Source organism: Lithobates pipiens, unplaced genomic scaffold, assembly GCF_037356315.1.
Source record: "Lithobates pipiens isolate NorthernLeopardFrog02 unplaced genomic scaffold, aLitPip1_a1.2 Scaffold_18, whole genome shotgun sequence".
Classification (NCBI taxonomy): Eukaryota; Metazoa; Chordata; class Amphibia; order Anura; family Ranidae; genus Lithobates; species Lithobates pipiens.
In genome coordinates this window covers 247,591,686-247,618,267 of record NW_027507758.1, presented here as the reverse complement: position 1 = coordinate 247,618,267, position 26,582 = coordinate 247,591,686, and the positions used below count along the sequence as shown (strand labels likewise).

The following is a 26,582-nucleotide window of genomic DNA, read 5'->3' as shown; positions in this document are numbered from 1 at the left end:
TGGTTTTAGGAAAAACGATGGCAGGACAATATCTTCAGATGAAAGCCTGAAACCACTTTTGGCAAAAAGCCTGGACAAGGGCATAACACCACTCTGTCCTCATGAATAATTAAAGATGGCTCTTTACAAGAAAGAGCAGCCAATTATGAAACCCTCCTTGCTGAGGATATAGCAACCAAAAATATCAGCTTCCTAGTCAGAAGGACTAAGGGAACATACTGTAATGGTTCAAATGGCGGTTTTTGTAATACTGTCAAAACTAAATTCAAGTCCCAAGGGGTTAAACCGTGATTTAACTGGCGGATTAATCCGCATCACCGCTTGCATAAAACCCCCGACTTAATGCGTAGCATGCAGTCTTTGAACTAAAACTGATAAGGCTGAGACTTGGCCCTTAATAGTACTTAGGGTCAACGTCATCTCTACGCCCAATTGTAGAAAGGCAAGGATTCTGCCTAGAATATATTTCCGAGGGTGCCAACCCTTGGATTCACACCAGGAAACATAAGCTTTCCAAACTCTAATATACAGCTCTGGAAACTGGTTTCCTTGCATTAAAGTTGAAATAACAGACCTGGAAAGCACACGCTTCTTCAGAACGTGGGTTTCAATAGCCAAGCCGTTAAATTTAGCGTCCGTAAAGTAGGATGGAATATCGGCTTCTGCGATAGCAGGTCTGGCCTTAGTGGGAGAGGCCAAGGACCCTCCACTGCCATCTTTTACGATCTCTGCATACCATGACATTCTGGGCCATGCTGGTGCTACCAGAATTACCGGCTTTCTTTCCAGTTTGATCCTGCAAAGTCGTGGAGGCAGCAACTGAATCGGCGGAAAAGCGTAGATCAGTGAAAACTGATCCCACGGAGTTACCAGTGCATCTGTTCCGTATGCGAGTGGATCACTTGCTCTGGACTCAAAGTTGACCAACTTCACGTTGAATCTGGATGCTAGAAGATCTACATCCGGAGTCCCCCATCTTTGGCAAACAGCCCGAAACACTTTGGTTTGAAGAGACCATTCCCCTGGGAATAACTGCTGGCAATTTAGATAGTCCGCCTGCCAATTTTCTACTCCCGGAATGAAAACTGCCGATAGGGATAGGACATTCCTTTTTGCCCAAGTTAGGTTATGGTTCACCTCTCTCTGAGCCGAGAGACTCTTGGTGCCCCCTTGGTGATGGATATAGGCCACAGCCGTGGCATTGTCGGATTGAATCAGGACTGGAAAAATCTTTAATCTGGAGGTCCAGGTTTTCAGAGCCAGATACACTGCCCAAATCTCTAGGATGTTGATGGGCAGGGCCCTTTCGAGTTTTGACCACTGTCCCTGGACAGTCTCCTCTAGTACCGCTCCCCAGCCTGAGAGGCTGGCATCTGTCAGTACTACTTTCCAGATTATTGGTCTGAAGGATTTCCCTTTCAGGAAATTCTGGCTTCATAACCACCAACTGAGGCTTTGAGACACTCTTAAGCCCCATACACACGGTCGGACTTGTACAAACTTTTCCGTGGACTTTTGTACAAAGTGTGTTGTCCACAAGTTTGTATTGCATACACACGGTCGGACTTTTTGACAACAAACACGAACGTAATGACGTCACAACGTACTGACGCCGCTTCAAAAGAGGACGTTCAATGACTCCAGCGCCACCTTTGGTCAACTTCTGTATTGTAGTCTGATCGTTTGCAATGGTTCTGAGCATGCGTGTTTGTACCTTGTACAAAAGTCCGATGCTTTTGCATACACACGGTCGGACTTTGCTCCATCGGACTTCTGTTGTCAAAAAGTTTGTCCGTTCGCAGAGCCAACAAAAGTCCGATGAAAACAGAAAAAGTTTGTCCGATGGAGCGTACACACAGTCGGATGTTGCTCCAAAACAGCTAATTTGCATGTTTGTTGTCAAAAAGTCCGACCGTGTGTACGGGCCTTTAGGGAAAGCCACATTGGCAAGTCCAAAGCTTGGATCGTCTTGTTACAGGCAGAGAGGATTCTGTTTTACAACAGTCTTGAATGGAACTGGGCACAGGTGACTTCTTCGAATGAAGCTACCATCTTTCCTAACCACCTCATGCAAAGGCGAAATGAAGGATTTGCTTTTTACCTGACCATCTGTACCAGCTATTGTATAGAGCTGATCTTTGCTGGAGGCAAGAACACCCTTTTCTGGGCTGTATCTATGATCAGGCCTAAGTAATCCAGCCTTCTTACTGATTTTAAGGAAGACTTCTCCGGGTTGAGGATCCAACCGAGACTTTCCAGGTAACTGGTTGTAATGCGTACGCTTTGCTTTAAGCGAGTCACTGACTGGTCATTAACAATAGATCGTCTAGGTAAGCCAACACTGTTATGCACTGTGCCCTCAACCTGGCTAGAGGTGGGGCCAGTATTTTTGTGAATACCTGTGGTGCTGTGGCTAGACTGAAAGGTAAGGCCGCAAACTGAAAGTGCCATTGTTCTACTTTGAATCACAGAAACCTTGGGGGAGCTGGAAATATAGGGACATGCAGATATGCATCCCTGGTGTCGATGGACGCTAGAAGTTCTCCACCTTGCAGGGTGTAGAGCACAAATTTTTAAGAACCGATTTTAATTTTTTAGATCCAGAATGGGCCTGACATTTCCATTCGGTTTTGGTACCGTAAACAGGTTTGAATAGAAACCTAAACCTTGTTCTTCTGTGGGGATCTGTAAGATGAACCCTTGAGTCAATCGGTCTAATGCTAGAAACAGGGATGGTCTTTTCCCTGGATCCTTGGGAACGTTTGATCTCAGAAAGCGAGTTCATGGAAATTCACAAAACTCTAGTTTGTATCCTAGAGTCACTGTGGAGAGACCCCCTTCTATCCCAAGTTTCCCTCTGCCAGACTTCTGCAAAATGCAGAAGTCTTCCCCCCCCACCTTGGTGAGGGGAGATGCCTCTTCATGAAGAGGCCTTAGTATTCTACTTTGTAGTCTTGCGGCTCTAGGTCTTCCTTTGAGCCTGGGCCTGACCCTGCGATTTTACTCTGGAATCTGACGGTGGAAGCTGTCGCCGCTACCTGGAGGCGGATGCACTTGGCGCAGGAGAGAAAGTCTATTTAAATGAAGGACATTTATACTTTCTTTTGACTGGCAAGAGAGTACTTTTTCCACTGGAGATTGTCTGGATGTATTTATCCAAATCATCGCCAAATAGTCGCTCCCCATGAAATGGAAAACTAGACAGTAGGTTTCTGCAGGGTGGGAGGGGGAGGAGGGAGGGGATTTACAGAGCCTTTTTATCAGCTTTTCAGATTTATGCATGTTTAAACATATCATGTATCCCTAGCCACTCAGTCTCCCTATTTAGGGGAAGAAGAGACCCCACATATTTAAACAGGGTCTATACATTATTACTCCCTCTAGAGGCGTTTTTAAGGCATTTTACAATATAACTGAAAGAAAAGTCATAGGTGGACTTTTCAGTTCCTATGCTTTTCTCTTACCTTTTCCTCGCTGCAGGATACTGCTGTAAACAGACAGATCCAAACTTCACCCATAACGGGCGGGCAGCGTGGTTAAACCTTCAAAGACAGGGACCCTTTTAATAGGGGTTCCACTCCTTTGGGCCATGTATAGCATGCCTCAGGACAGCTTTAGGTAATGTAGTAAGACCAAAAGGAGTCCTGGTTCCTAGGGCCAAGTCCTCAAAGAGGAGCGTTACAGGCAAAACCTTGTTCTTCTATGCGAGGCCTGGGTACTATTCTGGAGCCGCAGTGGCAGGATGGATCCGGCTGTGGAGGCTTTTTAAATCCAGCATGGACCCCTCCTGGAGCTCCGCAGAGCACATCATCACTATGTCAACACCTTTAGACACGGGCGAAAAACGGAGGTACTCCTGGAAGGAGGAGGGGTTATATAGGGGAGTCAACTTCCTGTATTGGTGTGCCAGTGTCAACACCTGAAGGTAGATAAAACCCACTAAGTAAATACTTAAGGCTGTGTCCTATGATGTACGATAAAAAAAAATTGGATTTTTGTACTCACCGTAAAATCCTTTTCTCTGAAGTTCATTGACGGACACACCACCTTCAGGAGAGGACTAGGCAGAATATGTAAGAACAGCAAGACTCCACAGCAGCGCCCAGGGTGTGGTGCCTCTGGCTGTAACCCCTCACCCTGCTACCTGCAGCTCAGTTCGTAAAAAAGCAGTACAAACATAAATAGGAGGGGTGGGTACTGTGTTCCTCAATGAACTTCAGAGAAAAGGATTTTACGTTCAGTACAAAAATCCCATTTTCTCTTTCGTTCACTGAGGGACAGATCTCCTTTAATTCTTGACCTTAGGGATGTCTTCAAGCAGTGTCAAAAAACAAAGGGCGGAAACAGCAAAAGGAACACAACAGAGGATTTGCCATCTTAAACAGCCACCATCAAAACTAGCGGCCAACTTATGCATCAAAAGATACGTTTACAACAAACTTGTAACTTAAAGTGTAAAATTGCAACCTTACACAGCTGAACCTTGTGGCCAAAGCAAGCATCTGAAGATGCGATTACATCAACTTTGTAGCATTTAGTGAAAAGTGTGAATGGACGACCAAGTTGCCGCCTTACACCTGACTCTTGATGTCGGAAAGCCCAGGAGGTTCCAATTGCCCCGGTAGAATGAGTCGTGACAGGAAAAAGGGGGCACCCGCCCCTTTAAGGCATAGGCTTGAACCACGACCTGTCTGATCCACCGAGAAATGGTGGACGACGAGACTGCCAGACCTTTTTTCGGACCAGCCACCGAGACAGAGTCTGACTTCCAGAAGGGAGCCACACCTTTGGAAGGAAAGAGGGCTGCGGACGTAGCACCGCCTTTTCCTTGTGGATGACCAGGTAGACTTGAAAGACAAGGCCGCCAACTCAGAAACCCTCCTGGCAGATGTAATAGCCACTAGAAAGACTACTTTCTGAGGAGAGTTAACAACGGAATCTCCCTAATGTTTTTAAACAGTGGTTTCTGAAGTGCCAATAGCACCAGATTCAGATCCCATGGAGGTAGCGGTGGTCGAACTGGAGGGACTACGTGTCGAAAAGTACTCACCAATAAGTGAGTCGCCAAGGGATGCTGGAAAAAGACAGCCAAGGCTGATATCTGTCCCTTGATGGTGCTTAAGGCACATTTCTGAGCCACTCCTCGCTGCAAAAACAGCAGGATCCTGGAAACTGAGTATGTGCACGGACATCACCCCATCTCCTCACACAGGGAGATGTAATTCTTCCACGTACGATGGTAAATATTTTGAGAAGATGACTTCCGTGACCTCAGCACAGTGGAAATTACAGAGTCCGACAGATTTCGGTCTCTTAGTACCTGGTTTTCAACAGCCATGCAGTTAAAACCAGTGACGGTAAAGCAGGATGAAGTATCGGACCTTGCGACAGAAGGTCTTCTCGCATCGGCAGCCGCCAAGTAACATCCGACACCAGTCGTACTAGGTCGGCGCACCAAGAACATCAAGGCCAATCTGGGGCAATCAGAATCACCGGAATCCCCTCGACTGCTACTCTGCGCAGCAGATATGGTTGAAGTTTGAGTGGGGGGGGGGGGGGGGCATAAATCAGCCGATAATGCCCCCATGAAGCCACCAACGCATCTGACGCGTCCGCTCAAGGGTCTCTTGTCCTGGACACAAACCTCTGCACCTTCAGATTGAGCCGAGAGGCCAAGAGGTCCATATCTGATATGCCCCATCTTAGGCAAAGGAGCCAGAAGACATCTGGAAGCACCGACCATTCCCCTAGGTCCAGCATCTGACGAATTGGGTAGTCTGCCTGCCAGTTTTCTACGCCCGGAATGTATATGGCCGGCACGTGCCGCTCTGCCCACTGGAGGATGTGAGCGATCTCTAGTGCCGCAGTCAAGCTCCTCATTGCTCCTTGATGGTTGACATATGCCACTGCCATGGCGTTTTCCGACTGGATCCTGAACGGACACCCCTGTAGCCTCCTGAACCATGTGGAGAGGCACCATCTGATCGCCCAAAGCTCAAGCACATTGATCGGCAGTTGGGATTCTTCCCGCAACCAGAAGCCCTGGGCTGACTGTACGCCCAAAACTCCTCCCCAAACGGTCAGGATGGCATCCATTGTGATCACCGTCCAATGGAGAGGAAGGAACAATCTCCTGGATATCCAGGGGCGCCAGGAAGTCCCCCTGGAGTGCAGTGACCACAGAGCGAACTGATTCCATCCTGAACCTTTGCACTTTCACAAAGCTATTGAGTGCCTTCAAGTCCAGGATTGGACGTACCCCTTGCTTTTTGGGGACTACAAACAGATCGGAGCAGAATCCCTGAAACCTTTCCAACATCGGTACAGGTACTTTCACCCCCACGCAGTAGCAGGTCCTGTACTGCCCCGAAAGGGGTTTACCGAGGAGCCGGAAGTAGAGTTAGGTTGGAGGGAAAAAATTCAGTTTGCTGGACAAGAAAGAAACTCTTGTATCCCAATGAAACCAGTTTGCAGACCCATTGGTCGGACAGTAAAGAGGTCCACCAAGCTGTAAATTCCCAAAGGCGACCCCAAACCCGAGAGTTGGGCGGGGGGGGGGGCAAACCTTCATGCGGTAACCCTTTTTGCTTGCAAACTTGTTTGACTTGCAAAACCAGGGACGCTCTTGTCCTTCAGTAGGCACCTTGTCAGACTGGGAACGCTTACCTGCCGACCCGGGCGGGCGAAAAAGCAGTTTGAGCATAAAAAGAGGGCCCTTGCCTACGGCGTTGCTCCTTACCCTAACTGTGGGAGCAACATGCTCTTTCCACCAGTAACATTTTTAATGTCATCCAGCGAAGCTGCAAAAAACCTCTCACCTTGGAAGGGCAAATTCGCCAGTGCTTTTATAGGCAGGCGAGCCGGTTGCAATAGCAGGGATGTCTGTGGAAGAAGCACCAGCTTCTGACGCCATGCTGACCTTCACTCGCCTGCCATAACTTGGAGACTTAAGGCAAGGTACACAAATCCCACCCTCCTAGCTGCTCACAGACTGAGGGGCCCCTCCGCAGGACTCTTCACCATGACTGAGTACTACACTGTGCTGCTGCTGACCGCTCTGCCCTGTTTCAGGTCACAAAGTGACACTGAAACACGGACAGCAGTAGCCCGGTCATATGTGTGCCCCAGAGCATATAGCTCACCGGCCGCGCCTGGAGCAAAAGGGGCATGTCATGGCCGACCCAGGCCTGGCCGGGCTGGGGAGACTACAAGGATCTATATTATCCAGCCTGTCACCCAGGATCAAAAATTGTAGAAAAAAATCCCAGGACCAATGGTCCCCTCAGCCAGGTCCTTCTACACTAGACAGAAAAATACTGAGCTGCAGGAAGCAGGGTGAGAGGTTATAGCCAGAGGGACTGCCCCCTGGGCGGTGCTGTGCAGTCTTGCTGTTTTTACATGTGTTACATGTTGTGCCGAGTCCTCTCCTGAAGGTGGCGTGATAACCTAAGGTCAAGAATTAAAGGAGCTGTGTCAGTCAATGAACAAAAGAGAAAACTGGGATACTCCCAGTAGTGGGAGGGGTTATATAGGGAGGAAACTTCCTGTTTAGGGTGTCCCAGTGTCCAGCACCTGAAGGTGGACTATAACCCCCATCGTAATTACTATGGCTCTGTGTCCCGTGATGTACGATTAAAGAAATATTAAAGAAATATGTAGAAGAATACATATCAGTCTAAACTGAGGGGAATTTTTTTTTTTTTTTTTTTTTTTTTTTTTTTTTTTTTAATTGGGGCTATTTATTACAGCAAAAAAGTACAATAGTGTTTTTTTACAAAATTGGTGCTTTTTTGTTTATAGCGCAAAAAAAAAAAAAAAAAAAAAACAGATGATGAAAATCCACCAAAAGAAATCTTTTCTGGGGGGGGGGGGGGAGAGGGGGCACTCTGCTTTAAATTGTTTCCTGTTCTGTGAGCTGGTTGGCTTTTAATTAGGAAAAGAAAATTCAACACATTTTCTCCTAATCAGTGTTACTAGTCATTATTTAATTAATATATGCACACCCTTCTTTACTAATTTTATTGAGCAAGTTTGTTGCCCCTTTATCTGACTCATATTTAAAATGAACCTTTAGGCTCCGTTCACACAGGGGGCGACGCGAGGCGACACGACTTGCCGTGCCGCGACCTGACAAGTCGCCCCCGTTCTGTACTACGGAACCGTTCTAAGAGGAGCGACTCGAGTCGCTCCGACTTAGAAAAAAGGTTCCTGTACTACTTTTGGGCGACCTCGGGGCAACTTGCATTGACTTCTATACAGAAGTCATTTGCAAGTCGCCGCTGAGGTCGAGGCGCGGCAAGTCGTGTCGCCTCGCATCGCCCCCTGTGTGAACCGAGCCTTATAAGCCTGCATGCACAAATTTCCTAAAATATACCCTGCAAAAAGTATGTTTTATGTAAGCTGTATCTGTTATTAATCTGTCCTCAAAACGCCAGTCAGGTAATTACCTAGGCTAAAAGTCTGTGAATGCTCAAATTGCAAAATTGTAACTGCCATGAGTCACAAGATGAGAAGTTTCAGCTGGGATTTGATGCGTGGCAGACATTTGTGAACATAGTAAACAACTACACAGGACTATGGTAAGTCTTTACATTCATGTGTCATCTCTGTGCCACCTATCCAGGGCTGCCACCTCTACAAAATAGATAGAAAACTGATTGAAACCATCTAACAATCCAATGCATGAACCTGGCAGATAAAAGGCTTTTGCATATAAATAAAAGGAGGCTGAAATTATTTTAAGCGCAATACAGATACTTTTGAGCACCAAATCTGCCATTTTGGATGACTCACTTACAAAATCTGCCTCTGTATTCCAAATACCGTATTTAATATCGGCGTATAACACGCACCTTTTTCCCCCTAAAATCAGGGGGAAATTGGGGGTGCGTGTTATACGCCGACCCCCCCCCCACAATTTTTAACCCTTTCTGCTGCTCTCTGCGGCTTTGGGGTATTTTTGGCGCACTCGGCGGATTTCGGAAAGCTGAAAGCGGACGAGAACGGCCGACTGTGGCCGAAAACGGGAAAAAATAGCCGAAAGCCGCCGAGAACTACTGAGCGCCGCCGAGATACACAGGACATCTGCTCTGTATCTCGGTGGCGCCATTTTTAAATGACAAAGCCACAGAAAAGACTGCAAATGACTGACAAGGCTAAATGCAAGGCTGCAATTGACTGACAAGGCTGCAATAGAAGGCTGTAAATTAAATGACTGACAAGGCTGCAATGGAAGGCTGCAAATTACACTGATAAGGCTGCATTGATGGGCATTTAAATGTAAGTTTTTTTCCTTAAAGAGGAAGTAAACCCTGATGGAGTTTACTTCCTCTTTCATTCCCTGCAAAGGCAAAGCATAATGGACTACTATTCATCACATAGTAGTCCATTATGTGTCACTTACCTGACACAGGAGCCAACAAAGTCACCGCTGTCCCCTGTACTCCACCGCATCCATCTTCTTGGTGGGGTCTCGCAGCTCCGCCGCTGTCATTCGGCGAAGCCGCGATGACGTCACTCCCGCGCATGCGCATGGGAGCCGACACGCGCGGCAGCTCCGTCGCTGAGAATGCCGCGCTCAGTGCGCCTGCGCGCCGCTGTCTACGGCGCATGCGCCGCAGACAGCAGTGTGTTTTCGGGCAAATATCTCCTAAACCATATAGGTTTAGGAGATATTTCTTGGACCTACAGGTAAGCCTTAATCTAGGCTTACCTGTAGGTCAAAGTGGTTTGTAAGGGTTTACAACCACTTTAAACTTCCCTCCTAAAAGTTTTTTTCTTTTAAATTCCCCCCTAAACTTGGGGTGCGTGTTATGCGCCGGCGCGTGTTATACGCCGATAAATGCGGTAGGTTAAATACAATGCCAAATAAATAACATTTCTAAATTAATCACCATCATGATATAAAAAACACTGCCCACTGCTTTCTAATGAAACACAATCGTTCTAATAAGATGAACACTGGAAAGCAGTAGGAAGTATATAAACCCTTACCTGGGATAAATCCATTAAGGTCAGGCTGAATGTTTTTGAACTGATTTACATAGTATTGCCTTTGTTCATCAGTGATCTTCCAGGGGTCATCATAGCTACTGGATTGTCTACGGATTTCATTTGCAGTGGTGGCAGATGCCACAGTGCGCACAGTTGTCTGGTCCTAGAATTAGATATTAATGCTTTTGTCAGTCCAAAACACCTACATGCAGATTATTGATGAAGTAATTAAATCTTGTGGATGCAATGCCTTGGAAGAGAAAGTCTATCAACTTTCATTAATTCCGGTCAATTAATGTTATAACAATAGTTTAAAGTGATATTCAAGAAATACTTAAATAACAAACATGTCAAACTTACCTGCTCTGTGCAGTGGTTTTGCACAGAGAAGCCCCGATTCTTTTCTTCTCAGGTCCCCTGCTAGTACTTCTGGCCCTTCCTGCGAGTGCCCAAAACGCTGCTCTGTGTGCCCATTCACACAGTGTGCATCCTGGCCTTGTCCCCACTCTCCCATTGGCTCACTGGCTGTGATTGACAGCAGAAGGAAGAGACCCAGGAGAGCCAATGAGGAGGAAGAGACCCAGGAGAGCCACTGCTCTTGTGCACATCCCTGGATTGAGAGAAGGCTGAGGGGGGAGCTGCACATAGTTTTTTATTTTTAATTTTTTTTTACCTGCATGCAGGAAAAAAAAAACCTTGAACCTTTACAACCACTTTTAAAAAAGTCAATATATAGACCTGCTCTTAAACATTTGCCTACAGAGCCTCCTGTCTACAGAGCAACCATGTGAATACAAAAATTTCACCAGGTAAAACATTTTTCCCCAATGTACTCCAGCAGAAGTTTCTGCCACATATCACAGGAGACAGTAATTATTTCCAACGTTCACAATAACAAAAATCCTCTACAGATCTAAGGATAGAAAAAAACACAGGTACGCTCGCTGCTAATGCAGTTTCCAGGAGTCTCTATGACAGCACAACATGGGAGAGGGGAGCCACCCACCTGCAACGACAGGAACAAATACAACAGGAAAGTAAGGAGAAGACATGGTGGGGATGTTTTGTGCTGTGATGGAGACCTGTGGAAAGAGGGTTACTGGCAAGTCTAATTGGAGTTATCCCATATTTATCCTGAAAAGGGGGGGGGGACTGCTGCTGTAACTTTATAAAGTGTTAGCTGGAGTTCAGGCTAGATTTGTTAGTCAAGTCCATCTAAAGCTAATCTATACCTACCCTCCCCCCAGAGTGACAATGTAGTCCAAAAGGAGTCTGCTGTCATACTTCCTTCAGAATGCAGACACCTCAAGACAGGAAGTGTGGTACTGGCAGGATCACCAGATGAAAAAAAAAAAAAAAAAAGGCAGCCACCACATCTAATTATTAGTAAGCAGCAATACATTACATATTTGCTTTTGGGTTTATAACTGCTTTCTTTGTGATTGGTTCAGAGGAGTCGAGTAATGCATCCCCAAGCCCAGATAGTGGCTGGGGATGCTAAAAATGTTAGTTTTATTCTGCTGGATACTAGCATTAGCCATGAGTCTCAGCAGCTCAGACTTACAGTTTTGGCTTTAGTACAGTAATAGTGGGTCACTAGCTGGTCACCTTGTCTGTTCATGAAAGGTCTTGTATTCTTTTCACTGAATATATGGTGTTAGAGTGGAGAATAGTTATTTTATACCTGCAGATTTTGTAAGCTTGCCCACTTGCAAAGAAATGTGTCTAATTTTTTTTTTTATCATGGGGTATTTTAAATGATAGAGACAGAATATCAACCAAAAAACAAAAACAACAAAACAACACAAGTGTTATAAATGGAATTGCAGTTCAAAGAGTAAAAAAAAAAAAAAAAAAAAAATTTGATTCCCTACCGACCAACAATAATTCTGACTCCCACACATGCTCAGATTAGTACTGTCAATTTAAAGGTGCTCCTAAGGACAACTCATTATGTGTATAGAAGACACCTGTCCACAGAATCTCTTTCTTCCATTCAAACCCACTATCATAGGCAAGACCAAAGGACTGTCAAAGGATGTCAGGGACAAGATTGTAGACCTGAACAAGGCTGGAATGGGCTACAAGACCATCAGCAAGAAGCTTGGTAAGGAGACAACTGTTGGAGAGATTATTTGCAAAATGGAAGAAATACAAAATAACCACCTTCAGTCCGGAGCTCCATGCAAGATTTGGCCTCATGGGGTAAAAATGACCATGAGAAAAAAGTGAGCCCAAAACTACATGGGAGCTTGTGAATAATCTTAAGGCAGTTGGGAACACAGTCGCTCCAACAAACTATTGGTAACATAATATGCTGCCATGAATTGAAATCCCGCAGCACCCATAAGGTCCCCCCTTTCAGAAAGCACATGTACAAGCCTGTCTTAAGATTTCCAATAAACATCTAAATTCAGAAGGATTGGGAGAAAGTGCTGTGGTCAGAGGAGACCAAAACGAAGCTCTTTGGCATTAACTTGACTCGCTAGGTTTAGATGAAAAATGCTATGACCCCAAGAACACCATCCCTACAGTCATGCATGGAGGTGGAAACATGTTTTGGGGCTGTTTCTCTGCTAAAAAGGTACAGGCCGACTTTGCAGCACTGAGAGGTCAATGGACGTGGCCATGTATTGTAAAACCCTGGATGAGAACCTTCTTCCCTCAGCCAGAACACCAAAAACTGGTCATGGATGGGTCTTAAAGCATGGCAATGACCCAAAACATACCACAAAGGCAACAAAGGAGTGGCTCAAGCAGAACATTAAGATCATGAAGTGGCCTAGCCAGTCTCCAGACCTTAATCCTTCAGAAAATTTATGGAGAGCCAAAACTGCAAGCGATAGCCAAGAAACCTTAAGGATCTAAAACAGATCTGCAAAGAGTGGACCAAAATACACACACCCCACCCCCAAGATGTGTGCAAACCTTGTAACAAACTACAAGAAACGTCTTACCTCTATGCTTGCTAACAAGGGTTTCTCCACCAAGTACTAAGTCATGCTTTGTTTGGGTATCAAATACTTATTTTACTCACTGAACTGCAACTCAATTTATAGCATTTGTATTGTGTTTTGTTCTGAATTTTTGGTTGATATTCTGTCTCCATCATTTAAAGTACACCTATGATAAAAATTATAGACCCTTAATTTCTTTGCAAGTGGGCAAATTTACAAAATCTGCAGGGGATCAAATAATTATTACTCCCACTGTATGTGAATGGATAAGAGACAAGTTGAATAAACCAAGGGATAGTTCATCTATTCAAGTTAAAGTCATACTAGAGGTTTTTTGAATGGTCAAAGTGAAGAGCGAGCAACCTATCATTGCTGTACAAGAAACCACCAGAAAAAACCCTGGACCAAATCACAAATAAAAATAATTGTTTCACTTTGAGTACTGCTGCTTTTAAAAATCTGATGTCCCTTGGATGAATAGCCAGTCTAATAAAAAAAAAACCGAGCTCAAGGTTGCAACATGTACTCCTTAATGTGTATGGTCTTAGAACTTTCTCTAGGCCAGCTTGTAAAAAGTGCAGTACTTTAGGAATATCTGGAGGTTTAAGAGTCATTCTTGTCTGCAAAAAGTGGGAAAGTTCTCAACGTACAAAGTCAATTCTAGAAGTATTCAGCTTCCTGCATGGGTCTAAGGAGGTTCCTCCCAAAACGCAGGCAGTAAGGTGTAGGATCTCTAGGACTAGATGACACACTAGTCCCTGTTGAATGAGATACTATTGTAGTGAGAATCCAGGGTTCTGCCACTGACAGTTGACAGAAGCGAGAACCAAGCTCGCTTTCGGACAGGAGGGAGCCATTAGGATTATGTATGCTCCTGGTACCCAGATTTGTGTTTAATGCGCAAAATAGATTGTGGGGGGGGGGGGGGGGGCATAAGTCTAATCCAAACACCATAACTAACAAACAGCATTTGCCCCTTAGGGGTAATCTCAGATAAAGGGAGACTGTCTTCTTGTTTGGGAATAGTACCTAGCAAGAAGACGCTCACATCTTCATTAGCTTGTTGAAGTTCTGTTTTGAGACGCCATTCTCCTGAATTCAGTTAATGGTTCCTGAGATAGTCTGACACTAAGTTTAGACTTCCCTTGAGGTGAACTGCCTTTAAAGTGGTTGTAAACCCTTACAAACCACTTTGACCTACAGGCAAGTCTAGATTAAGGCTTACCTGTAGGTCAAAGAAATATCTCTTAAACCTACATGGTTTAGTAGATATTTACTAAAAGGCTCATCCGGCGTAGACAGTGGTGCGCAGGCGCACTATCGCCGTTAGCAGTATGCCGCTGCTAGCGGCGTTATGCCGTTAGTGGCGGCTTCTGTGCGCATGCGTGGGAGTGACGTCATCCCTGCTCTGGCACTGTGAGTGGCCAGAGCAACGATACCCAGAAGAAGAAGATGGATGCTCCATGCTACAGGGGACAGCGGTGACATCGCTGGCTCCCGTGTCAGGAAAGTGAAACATAATGGGCTACTATGTGATGCATAGTAGCCCATTATGCTTTACCTTTGCAGGGAGACAAAGAAGTAGTAAATTTTTTCTTGCGCCCGTTTTGAATATTTGGTAATATTCCAAGCGTAGTGCCTCCCAAAGCGCCCTCAGTTCGTGCAGATAAGAACTGGAAGCTGTTGAAGGGTCTCACTCTTCCCTGAAAAAAACTTGTTCCAAAGGGTCACACCCCATCCAGTCCGGCTTGCATCGGTGTAGAGTGGGACTGGATCCTGGTGTCTTCAGTGCATGCCACTTAAGAGATTGTCCAGGTTTAACCACTATTCTAAAGACAGTTTGACCCGCAGTAAAATGTAAAGGAGAGAGTCCACACTTATTACGCCTATCTCATCTACACAAAATCTAATTCTGCAGAGGTCTAGGGTGAAAGTGGGCGCAGCAGAAAGCAGGGGTAAAGGCTGACATGAAGTCTAGTAAGAACATGGCTTGTATTATATGCAAAAGGTCTCTGTGCCACAGGTATGTATAGCGGTGCCTGCCCCAAAGAATTACCATGAGTTGGCACTTGTACACACTAGGAATGACACAAGTTCCTGGGTATCTAGCCAATGGCAAAATGTCGTAAGGCATAGCAGGCAAAGGCACAGCCAACCAAGTAATGCCCTGCCCTACCCAGCTCCCAGGTAAGATAGGAAGGGAAGACCAGGTCTGGAGTTTCAGTAGTTTTTTGGGACACAAACCAATATGACTAGACAGGAACCACAGGGTTCTTAGAGAAGGAGCCAAAATCTATATTTGTCTTTTCTTGTCCCTTTTTAGGCAAGCCCCTCTATTGTGCCATGCTGTCAGAGCAAAGGGAGAAAATGAAAATGTCAAATGAGAAGTTCACCTTTGGGAACATGTTATATGTTCCACCCCCCGCAACATGTTCCCACTCTAGCAGCGATTTAACCCCCCCCCCCCCCGATTAAGCAAGGTTTTGACAGCGGGACAGTGATCCTCTTCTGCTGTCCAAATTTTAAAGGAGCGTGGCCGTGCAGGACTCCACCCACAAGGCTGCGCCATTTATTCACAGAACGCAAAGATAAATGAGTGGAAGGCCAGGCATAAAAAGCTTAGGCAATGATCTTAAGTCATCTGTCAAGAGGTAAGAAACATTCCCCTTTCTCAACATAACAAGAAAAGGGGGTCCCCTGGGGGTGGACTTTTAAGGCACGTACAAATTATAATAGTATACAAATTATTTTATTACATAAAACCAAACAAAAGGTAATTGAATATACAGTAGCCGCTGGGCACCATTTGATAAAAGAACAAACAATTGTACAGGACCATATGGGTATATTGGACTCCGTCAATGCTCGAGGTATATGCCCCAGTCTATCTCTATTCAATAAAGTGTTGTAGAGATCCTGCAGGAGTGGTGTGAAAACAGGTCTGCAGTCCCCTGTTGGGGAAGAAGATTTTTTTCATATGAACTGGGACTTTTATAGTTGTTTTACCCAGAATAACACTTCACCATATGGAGTTGTGGGAGAGGATGAGAGGTCCGTCCAGCCGGCGTCCTGCCAATAAGGTCTGCACCTGTTTTCACACCACTCCTGCAGGATCTCTACAACACTTTATTGAATAGAAATAGACTGGGGCATATACCTCGAGCATTGGCAGAGTCAAATATACCCATATGGTCCTGTACAATTGTTTGTTCTTTTATCAAATGGTGCCCAGCGGCTATTGTCATATATGTTAACAGTATTATTCTACAGAAACATTGTATCCACACACCCCTGAAGGACACGCTTTTCCAAGCTCCGAAACGCGTAGGGTGTTTTCTGTTCAAATGAATGATACGACATAGCATCAATACTGGTTGTATATATACCTGTTGGTGTACTTTTTAATATATACTGTATATTCAATTACCTTTTGTTTGGTTTTATGTAATAAAATAATTTGTATACTATTATAATTTGTACTTGCCTTAAAAGTCCACCCCCAGGGGACCCCCTTTTCTTTGTTGTGATGTTTTAGGATGTGGCACAACAAATTTACGTGACCCTGTCATACCCTCTCTTTTGCTTTCTCAACATAACTCCCAAGGAAAAAAAATTGAGCTAGCTGGAAAAAGAAAATAGGACTTTCCATAATTATCTAACCAAATGTGGTAAGAACTTGACCAACCTTTGAATCATACTGGAACTGGGCTTTAAAGTGATATTAAACAGTGGTTTACTGCCATTGATCGTAATAATGTGTATAACAATCAATGTCAGTCAACCATTTTTTTTTTTTTAAACAGTCACCCACACACTTTTTCCTGCTTATTCTAGACAGGTCAAAGCATGGTCTCTTCTAAAGGTAAGTTCAAGGTCAGAGGAAGACATCCATCAGGTTTCCTTGATGCACAAAGGAGACACTTAATTTACCTCAACTGTATCACGGACAGATAACCTTAAGATTTGCTGCCAAAACTATTAACGACGCATGTCCTCACCTAATATCCAAGCCATGTTTCTGAAGCAGGATTAGGATTAGGGAGTGTCCTCCTTAGGGTTTAAGATTAATCCTATACTCCGTGTAAATTTGCTGTTTGATGACTTTGGTATTGATGCTCGAAGGTTTTTTTTTTTTTTTGCTGACAAGTCCTTGTCTGCTTTTCTTTGTCCTTTTTAACACTGAATATGTGTTTTAAACCAAAAAACTGACCTTCTGGCAGTGTTGGATGTAGCTGTCATATTTGCTGCTTCCTGGACTGCATCAGCCAAAACGTCACAGATGTAACCAATTGCCTTCAATAAAACTGGGGAGGAAGTCAGAATGTCATCTTTAGAAGTATCCGAAACTAGGTGGTGTTGAAGTTGCTTCTTCCAGATATGTACAACCCTTGCTACTGCTGTAGTGGATATGCCATTGTTGCAGACTACAGAATTTTCTTCATGATGCCTCTCTGTCCATGGGATCTTTAATGACACCATATCAAAGGGCAAGTATGACGTCTTGGTTATCTGACAATGGAATGTCAATGTTGGAGTCTTTATCCCACCACTTTGTTTGTCGAAGTCATAAATATCATACCCATTTATTTAGTATTCAAACAATTTCACATTCAGTACTCTCCATATTTTGGCGATTAGACATTTTATGTACAGAAAATAATTCTCAGTTTATCTTCCAAATTAGAATAAGGCCCCTTTCACACATGTAGACCATTCATTTTATCAGTTCAGTCACGTAAAAAAAAGAAAAAAAACTAAAAAAATAAAACTGATGAAGTTTAAAGGGCTATTTCACACTATAGAAAAGCAGCCCGGATGTGTTCCAGATGCTTCACTGCGTTTTTGGTGCATTCCCCCCCCCCCCTCCTCTCTTAACCTTAAATAACGTGCATTTTTGATATGTTTTACAGCATTCCAGTACAGTCCAGTAAAATTTCAGCATGTTCTACAATTTTTTTCTGGAACTGCAAGTACTGATGTGTACTATGCCATTGAAAACTATATAAACCTACTTTCCATGCGTATTTGATGCAAGAAAAAAAAAAAAAAAAAAAAAAAAAAAACAACACACACACACACACACACACACACACACACACACACACACAGGACTGCATGTAGCGTGAACTGGCCCTAAATCAGTTTTTCTACATCTGCCAGCTAGAGTCCCAGAGCGATTTTTTCAGGCAAAAAAAAAAGGGACAGTTTGTCAGTTGTATAGTAGTTTTTCGTCCGATCCGTTTTTTTAAACAAAAATACGGCTTTGTTCCATTCCAGAATAAGGAAGTTGACAGAAGCGCGTGTAAACAGATGATTATCCATTTACATCTGTTTTTCCATTGATGTCCGTTTATCCGTCAACAGACGGATGAAAGACAGATAATCTTGTCCTCAATTGGTAATTGGTGAACATTTTCTTTATTCGTGGTAAAATCGATAATTTTAAGTACAGTAAGTCCCCTACATACGATCTTTCCAGTTGTGAACTTTCAAAGATGCAAATGTGTTTGCACAGTTTTTTTCACTTCAACCCAGTGGGCTGAACAAAAAAAAAAAAAACCACGACAGATTGCCATACCAACACAAGCAAGGTTAGTGTGGTGATTTCCCAAGCTGTGCTATTGTAGTCCGACAGGGCCCGGCGCACTGAGGTAGCAATTGATGGTTACAGTGAGGCTGCAATTGGTGTTTTTTTTTTTTTACAGTTTGCTCCCCCCCCTCAAAAAATTTTGAGCACCAGCAGCCACTACTTGAGACACAGGTATCTTATTAACACACAATGGGCTATAAGGTTGTACCTTCCAATATTGGACACGGACAAGTTCAGGGTATATCTTCCCTGGGGGTACCTCCAATAGGATACTAACCCACACTGTGAGCACTCTTTTTTAAGAAGGGTTTAGGAAGAGTGGCCTTTGTTCTGTACTACAAGATGTGGAATTTTGACTTACCTGTAAATTCCTTAACTTGATTTTATAGTACAGGAAACAGGCAACTAATTAAAACACACAATGGGACGTCCCTAGCAATGAATACAAAGGGTGAGAAAGGGGGCCTAACATGAGAAACACCTTGAATAAAGGTTTTTATAAAAGATTGCAAAAACATTTTTCCTAACTAAAAGCCTTTGGGAAAAAATTGTTACTGTTGATACGCAAAAAAGAACCCTCAGAGATGGGACTTTAATGGCAACACAAGCCAACGCAGTAGATAGACATAGAATAAAATTACAAATCTTTAGTGTGGCAAAGAACAATGGAATAAAACATATTGGAAAAAAGGTACAGGCCCATTAATACAACTTCCCACTCTTGCAACCTAATGATTGTTAGGGTTTTCACAAATTGTGGCTCACCAGTAGTGTGGTCCCTAGATGGACACTCAACACGTTTCAAGAGTCATCTTAGTCGTCTTCAAGGTTATTCAAAAACCAGAAGGAGAAATATATTTTGTTGCAGTGTAGTATACCATTATTGCAGGATAGTCACAATTAGGAAACAGATGAAAACATGAAAAAAATATAAACTCAAATAACAAGCGGGGGCAGTGGAGTCCAGTCACCAGCCTGTGGACCACTGGGGGTCGCTCGAAACACACACAGTATTCAGCAAATTTGAATAATGTACTGATGTCCGAATTAGTCCTAGATTAAGTAACTATTGCAGATTGCAGCAAGAGGGTGCGATCTTTAAAAAAAAAAAAAAAAAAAGGGAAAAAAAAATTCTTTGAGTATTAGTAGTTAGAGCACATGGTACATGTGCATCCACTGATGGTCAAGATTTTTGTGTCCATTGTATGAAACTGTTTTTTTATTTTTCTTCAGTTTGTTCTTATTTATGCTCCAGGGTTTGTTGTAATTATCTGCTCTAATTATTTAACCCCTCACATTTCTGTAAATATTTTATTATATCTTTTCATGTGAGAACACTGAAGAACTGACACTTTGCTACAATGTAAAGTAGTGAGTGTACAACTTGTATAACAGTGTAAATTTGCTGTCCCCTCAAAATAACACAGCCATTAATGTCTAAACCGCAGGCAACAAAAGTGAGTACACCCCTAAGTGAATAGTATAAATTGGGCCCAAAGTGTCAATATTTGTGTGGCCACTATTACTTTCCATCATGGAGCTGGTGGATGTTAGAGACCGTGCGCTCCTCCACCTTCCATTTGAGGATTCCCCACAGATGCTCAATTGGTTTAGGTCTGGAGACATGTTTGGCCAGACCATCACCTTTACCCTCAGCTTCTTTAGCAAGGCAGTGGTCGTCTTGGAGGTGTGTTTGGGGTCGTTATGTTGGAATATTGCCCTGCAGCCCAGCCTCTGAAGGGAGGGGGATCAGCCTCTACTTCAGTATGTCACAGTGCATGTTGGCATTCATGATTCCCTCAATGAACTGTAGCTCTCCAGTGCCGGCAACACTCATGCAGCCTCAGACCTCGACACTCCCACCACCATGCTTAACTGTAGGCAATACACACTTGTCTTTGTACTCTAGTTTCTGCCACAAACGCCTGACATCAAATGAAACCAAATAAGTTTATCTTGGTCTCATCATGGTTCCAGTAATCCATGTCCTTAGTCTGCTTAGCTTCAGCAAACTGTTTGCGGGCTTTGTGCATCATCTTTAGAAGAGGCTTCCTTCTGGGACAACAGCCATCCAGATCAATTTGATGCAGTGTGCGGCATATGGTCTGAGCACGGGCAGGCTGACTCCCCACCCCTTCAACCTCTGCAGCAATGTTGACTCTGCAGCCTCTATTGCCCAAATACAACCTCTGAATACGATGCCGAGCACGTGCACTCAACTTCTTTGGTCGACCATGGCGAGGCCTGTTCTGAGTGGAACCTGTCCTGTTAAACCACTGTATGGTCTTGGCCACTGTGCTGCAGCTCAGTTTCAGGCTCTTTGCAATCTAATAGCCTAGACCAACTTTATGTAGAGCAACAATTCTTTTTTCAGATCCTCAGAGTACTTTGCCATGAGGTGCCAAGTTGAACTTCCAGTGACAAGTATGCGAGATAGCGATAACACCAAATTTAACACACCTGCTCCCCATTCACACCTGAGATCTTGTAACACTAACGAGTCACACGACATTGTGGAGGGAAAATGGCTAACTGGGCCCAATTTGGACATTTTCACTTAGGGGTGTACTCGCTTGTTGCCAGTGGTTTAGATATTAACGGCTGTGTGTCAAGTTAATTTGAGAGGACAGTAAATTTACACCGTTATACAAGGTATACTTAACATTGCAGCAAAGTGTAATTTCTTCAGTGTTGTCACATGAAAAGATATAATAAAATAGTTACAAAAATGTGAGGGGTGTACTCACTTTTGTGAGATACTGTATGCAAGAACTTTTAAAATATTTTGTATGCTATGAAGAAGGCTGAAATGCGGTGCATTTTTGTTGCCGTGTCATTTTACATGTAGCCAATAAAGAATTTTTTGATCAAGAGTATACCGAGTGGCTGGCTTTATACATTACTAGTACAGCGGTTGAGCTGGGGTAAGGTTGGTCATATAACCAGAATAATGCCGCGTACACACATAGCCAACTATCCGGCGGACTAAAGCCTCATACACACAATAGGACTTTGTACAAACTTTCCCTTGGATTTTTGTACAAAGGGCGTCGGCCCTGAACTTGTATTGCATACACACAGCAGGACTTTTTCAGCCAACTTTCACCAAACCACGTGGTTTTTCTGCTCTTTACCGCCACCTTTGGTCAACTTCTGTATTGTTGTCTGATCTTTTGCATTGGTTCTGAGCATGCCTGTTTGCACTTTGTACAAAAGTCCTATGGTTTTCTGTACACACGATCAGACTTTGCTCCATCGGACTTTTGTTGCCAGAAAGTTTGTCCATTCACACAGCCAACAAAAGTCCGATGAAAACCAAAAAAGTTTGTCCGATGGAGCGTACACACGGTCGGATGTTGCTCCAAAACAGCTAATTTGCATGTTTGTTAAAAAGTCCGATCGTGTGTATGGGCCTTTAGTCTGACTGACTTCCTGCCGGACTAGTGGACTAGTGGAACCAATTGCCTTCAGAAGCAACCTAATTAGTAAATCCACCTGTGTTTAATTTAATCTCGGTATAAATACATCAGTTTTGTGAAGCCCTCAGGAGGTTTGTTAGAGAACTATAGTAAACAAACAGCATCACAGAGGCCAAGGAACACCAGACAGGTCAGGGATAAAGTTGTGGATTTGTTTAAATCAGGGTTAGGTTATAAAAAAATATCCTAAGCTTTGAACATCTCACGGAGCACTGTTCAATCCATCATCTGAAAAAGGAAAGAGTATGGCACAACTGCAAACCTACCAAGACATGGCCATCCACCTAAACTGACAGGCCGGGCTAGGAGAGGGATTAACCTCCCTGGCGGTAATCCAGAGTGTGGCCCAGGGTTAATCTTCAGTACCAAAAGTAGCACCCTGAGCTACACTCGGGGTTACACTGTAGTATCCCTGCACGGTTACTTGCCTTGTCCCTAAGATCCCCCAATGTCCTCCGGCCAATGCATCCGTCTTCCGGGTTCCCTTCCCTGCGAGTCCTGCGACGCAGTGGGGGGAAGCCAAGCGGGAAATTAAAAAAAAAAAATTCAAAACACACACACACACACACACACACACACACACACACACACACAATACAATAATGTAATCCTAACAGAATAGGATGCATCCAACCACTTCACCTCTGTTTTGTTCCTAGTGCTTTGTCCAGTGCCCTGCCTGCACTTTCACCATTCTTTCTGCCTGGAAACATGAGAACCACCATGGCATCCCAAAAACTTCCCTTTAGGTCAAAACCGGTTTTAGACAGCTAGAAAACAGCGACATTAAATTAAAATCACTTGCAGAATTGAGCAATAGTGATGCGTGGGGAAATTCATCAGATACTGAAAGTGACGATAGTGACAATTGGGCGACTGAGCTCAGTGATGTGCGAGCTTGGTGCTCTATTGACTGTGGTAAGGATAAGGCAGCGGCCCCAAGATTCCCATTTACTGAAGCATCTGGTATGAAAGTAGACGTTGAACACGACAACCCCTTGGCATACTTACAATTATTTCTGACCGATGAGGTTATTGAAAAAAATGTTACTGAGAAAAAAAACGGTACAAAATGACAACAATTAGCTACTACGCGTCTGAAGTTTCCAAAAAGCAGAAAGTGGGAACCAGTGACCAAAGATAACATTTGGAAATTTCTGGGCCTAATACTTCCGGTAAGTGTAGGGAAACCCCAGCAGAAATGGTATTGGACAACTAATAAATTACTTGCCACTCCATTCTTTGGCATGGTCATGTCAGAGTACAGATTTTCCCTGATCAAATATTTACACTTTGAAAACAACGAACAATTTGATGAAACTACTTATCCTGCACCAAAACTAAAGAAAATTTGGGAAGTATCTCAAATAATTCTAAAGAATTTCCAACGGAGCTATGTGCCAGAAAGATATCAGCATAAATGAAAGTCTTATGGCCTACAAGGGAAGGCTCAGCTCGGTACATTGCATTAAAGAGCACGATTTGGCAAAAAATCCTACATGCTATGTGAATCCTCAACTGGCTACATTTGGATTTTAATCATATACACTGGAAAAGGAACAAAAATTCAATCCAAAATATAGCATCTATTGAATGGCAACATCTTTCGTTCTTTCACTCAGTGAGCCATTGCTAAATTAGGGCTATTGAGTTACAACCAACAACTTTTAAACGTCTCCTGAACTTACGAGTTTGTTCTGCAAAACAAAACAGATGCCTATGGAACCGTTAGGGCTAACTGGCGCGACATGCCGCTAATGTTCGGCAATAAAAAGCTGAAGACTGGAGAAATGGTTGCCTGGCAGGAAGGCAAAATGATATCACTGCAATAGCGTTACAAGAAAGATGTGTGCCCAATGAGTACAGTTCATAATACTTCCACTGTTATGGCACACGCGAAAGGTGGGAAAGAAATCATGAAATCACAAGTAGTGATAGACTACAATAACACCATGGGAAGTGCCAACAGAGCCGACCAAGCAATGACATTCTACCTAGCAAGCAGGAAACATCAAAAGTACTACTACAAGAAGATCTTCAGGCATCTTTTTGAGCAATGCTTGTGGAATATCTACATTCTGCTAAAAAAAAAAAAAAAAAAAAAAAAGTATGACAAGCCTGTGATTCATTCTGACTTCATTTGGAAAGCTGTCAAACGTATCTTTGTGAACCACCAAACACCATCAATGGCTGTGAATAGAGCTGGACGTCATGCTGTTGGTGTTGTCAACCTGGAACGGCTAACTGAGTGTCATTTCATGGACTACATCCCACCAGAGAAAAAGTCAGCATCTACAAGGATGTGCGTGGTTTGTTGCTCGAAGCAAGATGACAGTGAAAAAAAAAAAAAAAAACAGAACGGAAACAAGGTTCCATTGTCCTGATTAGGACGTCAGACTTTGTGCATCCCACATTTCAATTTTTTTTACCTGGGATGTTTACTAAACCAAATGTGCAGCGTCTAGTATTACAGCGACTTGTAATATTGCACCCTTGTCTGCAAATTTCAGTGTTTTTGGTTTGATTACATTATTGAATAAAATGTTCTATTTTTTACAATCATTTATATTATAATTTAGGATTTAATTTTTCAAACTTTATCATACCCAGAATGTCTAGTAGACTCTTGTTTGACCATATTTAAGTGAGTTATTCCTAAAAAATACAGGCCTACAATATTAAACAAATTTTTCATGCAAAACAATGTACCACTATGACATTCAAAAATACTGACATAAGGGAGGTTAACCAGAGAAGCAGCCAAGAGGCCCATGGTAACTCTGGAGGAGCTGCAGAGATCCACATCCACAGATCCACTATTAGTCGTGCACTCCACAAATCTGGCCTTTACTGGAGAGTGGCATGAAGAAAGCCATTGTTTAACCACTTAAGGACCGCCGTATTGCCATTGTACGTCATCACAATGGCACAGGCAGGCACAAGCACGTAGATGTACGTGCCTGCCTTCCAGCGGGTGGGGGGTCCGATCGGACCCCCTCCCGCTGGATACGGCGGTCCGGTTCGCTCCAGGAGCGATCCGTGATGAGGGGATGGCCGTTGGATTCTGGCCACCCACTCTGGATCGCTCCTGGCCAATGACAAGCTTCCTCCCCCTGTGTATTGTTTACACAGGAAGGAGGAAGTGATGTCATTCTCCTCGGGGCGGTCTTTTTGACCGGACTACGAGGAGAAGACAGAAAGTAAGTGCACCAAAACACTACACTGACACATAGGTACACATAGGCAGCGCTAGGTTAGTGCCAGTACCGCTAACACCCACACGCAAAGCATAAACCTCCTGTAGTGGTATAGAATCTGAACAGATCAATATCTGATCTGATCAGATCTATACTAGCGTCCCCAGCAGTTCAGGGTTCCAAAAAAACGCAGTTAGCGGGATCAGCCCAGATACCTGCTAGCACCTGCGTTTTGCCCCTCTGCCCAGCCCACCCAAGTGCAGTATCGATCGATCACTGTCACTTACAAAACACTAAACACATAACTGCAGCGATCGCAGAGTCAGGCCTGATCCCTGCGATCGCTAACAGTTTTTTTGGTAGCATTTTATATTTAAATCTGGAAGGCAGTGCTTGGTTTTCGGGGTCCCGTACGTGGCTAGGCTCCCAAGAAGTCCCCCACATGTGGTATCCCCGTACTCGGGAGAAGCAGCAGAATTTATTTTGGGGTGTAATTTGACTTATGCCCATAGCATGTGTGAGCAATATATCATTTAGTGACAACTTTGTGCAAAAAAAAAAAAGTTTGTAATATTCCCGCAACTTGTGGAAAAATATAAAATATTCCATGGACTCAACATGCCTCTTAGTAAATGGCTTGGGGTGTCTACTTTCCAAAATGGGGTCATTTTGGGGGGTTTTGTGCTATTTTGGCATTTTATGGCCTTTCGAAACTGTGATAGATAGTGAGGAGTGAAATCAAAAATTTGCACCCTTAGAAATCCTGAAGGTGGTGATTGGTTTTCAGGGTGGCGTGCGCGACTAGACTCCCAAAAAGTCCCACACAGGTGGTATCCCCATACTCGGGAGAAGTAGCAGAATATATTTTGGGGTGCAATTCCACATATAACCATGGCATGTGTGAGCAATATATCATTTAGTGACAACTTTTTGTAAAAAAAAAAAAAATTTTTATTTTTTGTCATTATTCAATCCCTTGGGACAAAAAAAAAAATATTCAATGGTCTCAACATGGCCCTCAGCAAATAGCTTGGGGTGTCTACTTTCCAAAATGGGGTCATTTGGGGGGGTTTTGTGCCATCTTGGCATTTTATGGCCTTCAAAACTGTGAGAGGTAGTGATAGGTAGTGAGGAGTAAAATAAAAAATGTATGCCCTTAGAAATCCTGAAGGCGGTGCTTGGATTTCGGGCTCCCGTACGCGGCTAGGCTCCCAAAAAGTCCCACACATGTGGTATCCCCGTACTCAGGAGAAGCAGCAGAATGTATTTTGGGGTGTCATTTCACATATGCCCATAGCATGTGTGAGCAATATATCATTTAGTGACAACTTTGTGCAAAAAAAAAAAGTTTGTAATATTCCCGCAA

The 26,582-nt window shown here is 43.7% G+C and overlaps 1 protein-coding gene across 4 annotated transcripts in view; it reads right to left on the bottom strand.

Annotated features, from left to right (window-relative positions):
* The window catches only part of REPS1 (RALBP1 associated Eps domain containing 1), a 294,648-nt gene that overhangs the window by 155,490 nt on the left and 112,576 nt on the right, over positions 1-26,582 (bottom strand). For all 4 annotated transcript variants that reach the window (XM_077486747.1, XM_077486746.1, XM_077486749.1 and 1 more), the window contains exon 6: positions 9,994-10,156. In XM_077486747.1, the coding sequence (XP_077342873.1) occupies positions 9,994-10,156 (163 nt within the window). The remainder of the gene's footprint in view (positions 1-9,993; positions 10,157-26,582) is intronic.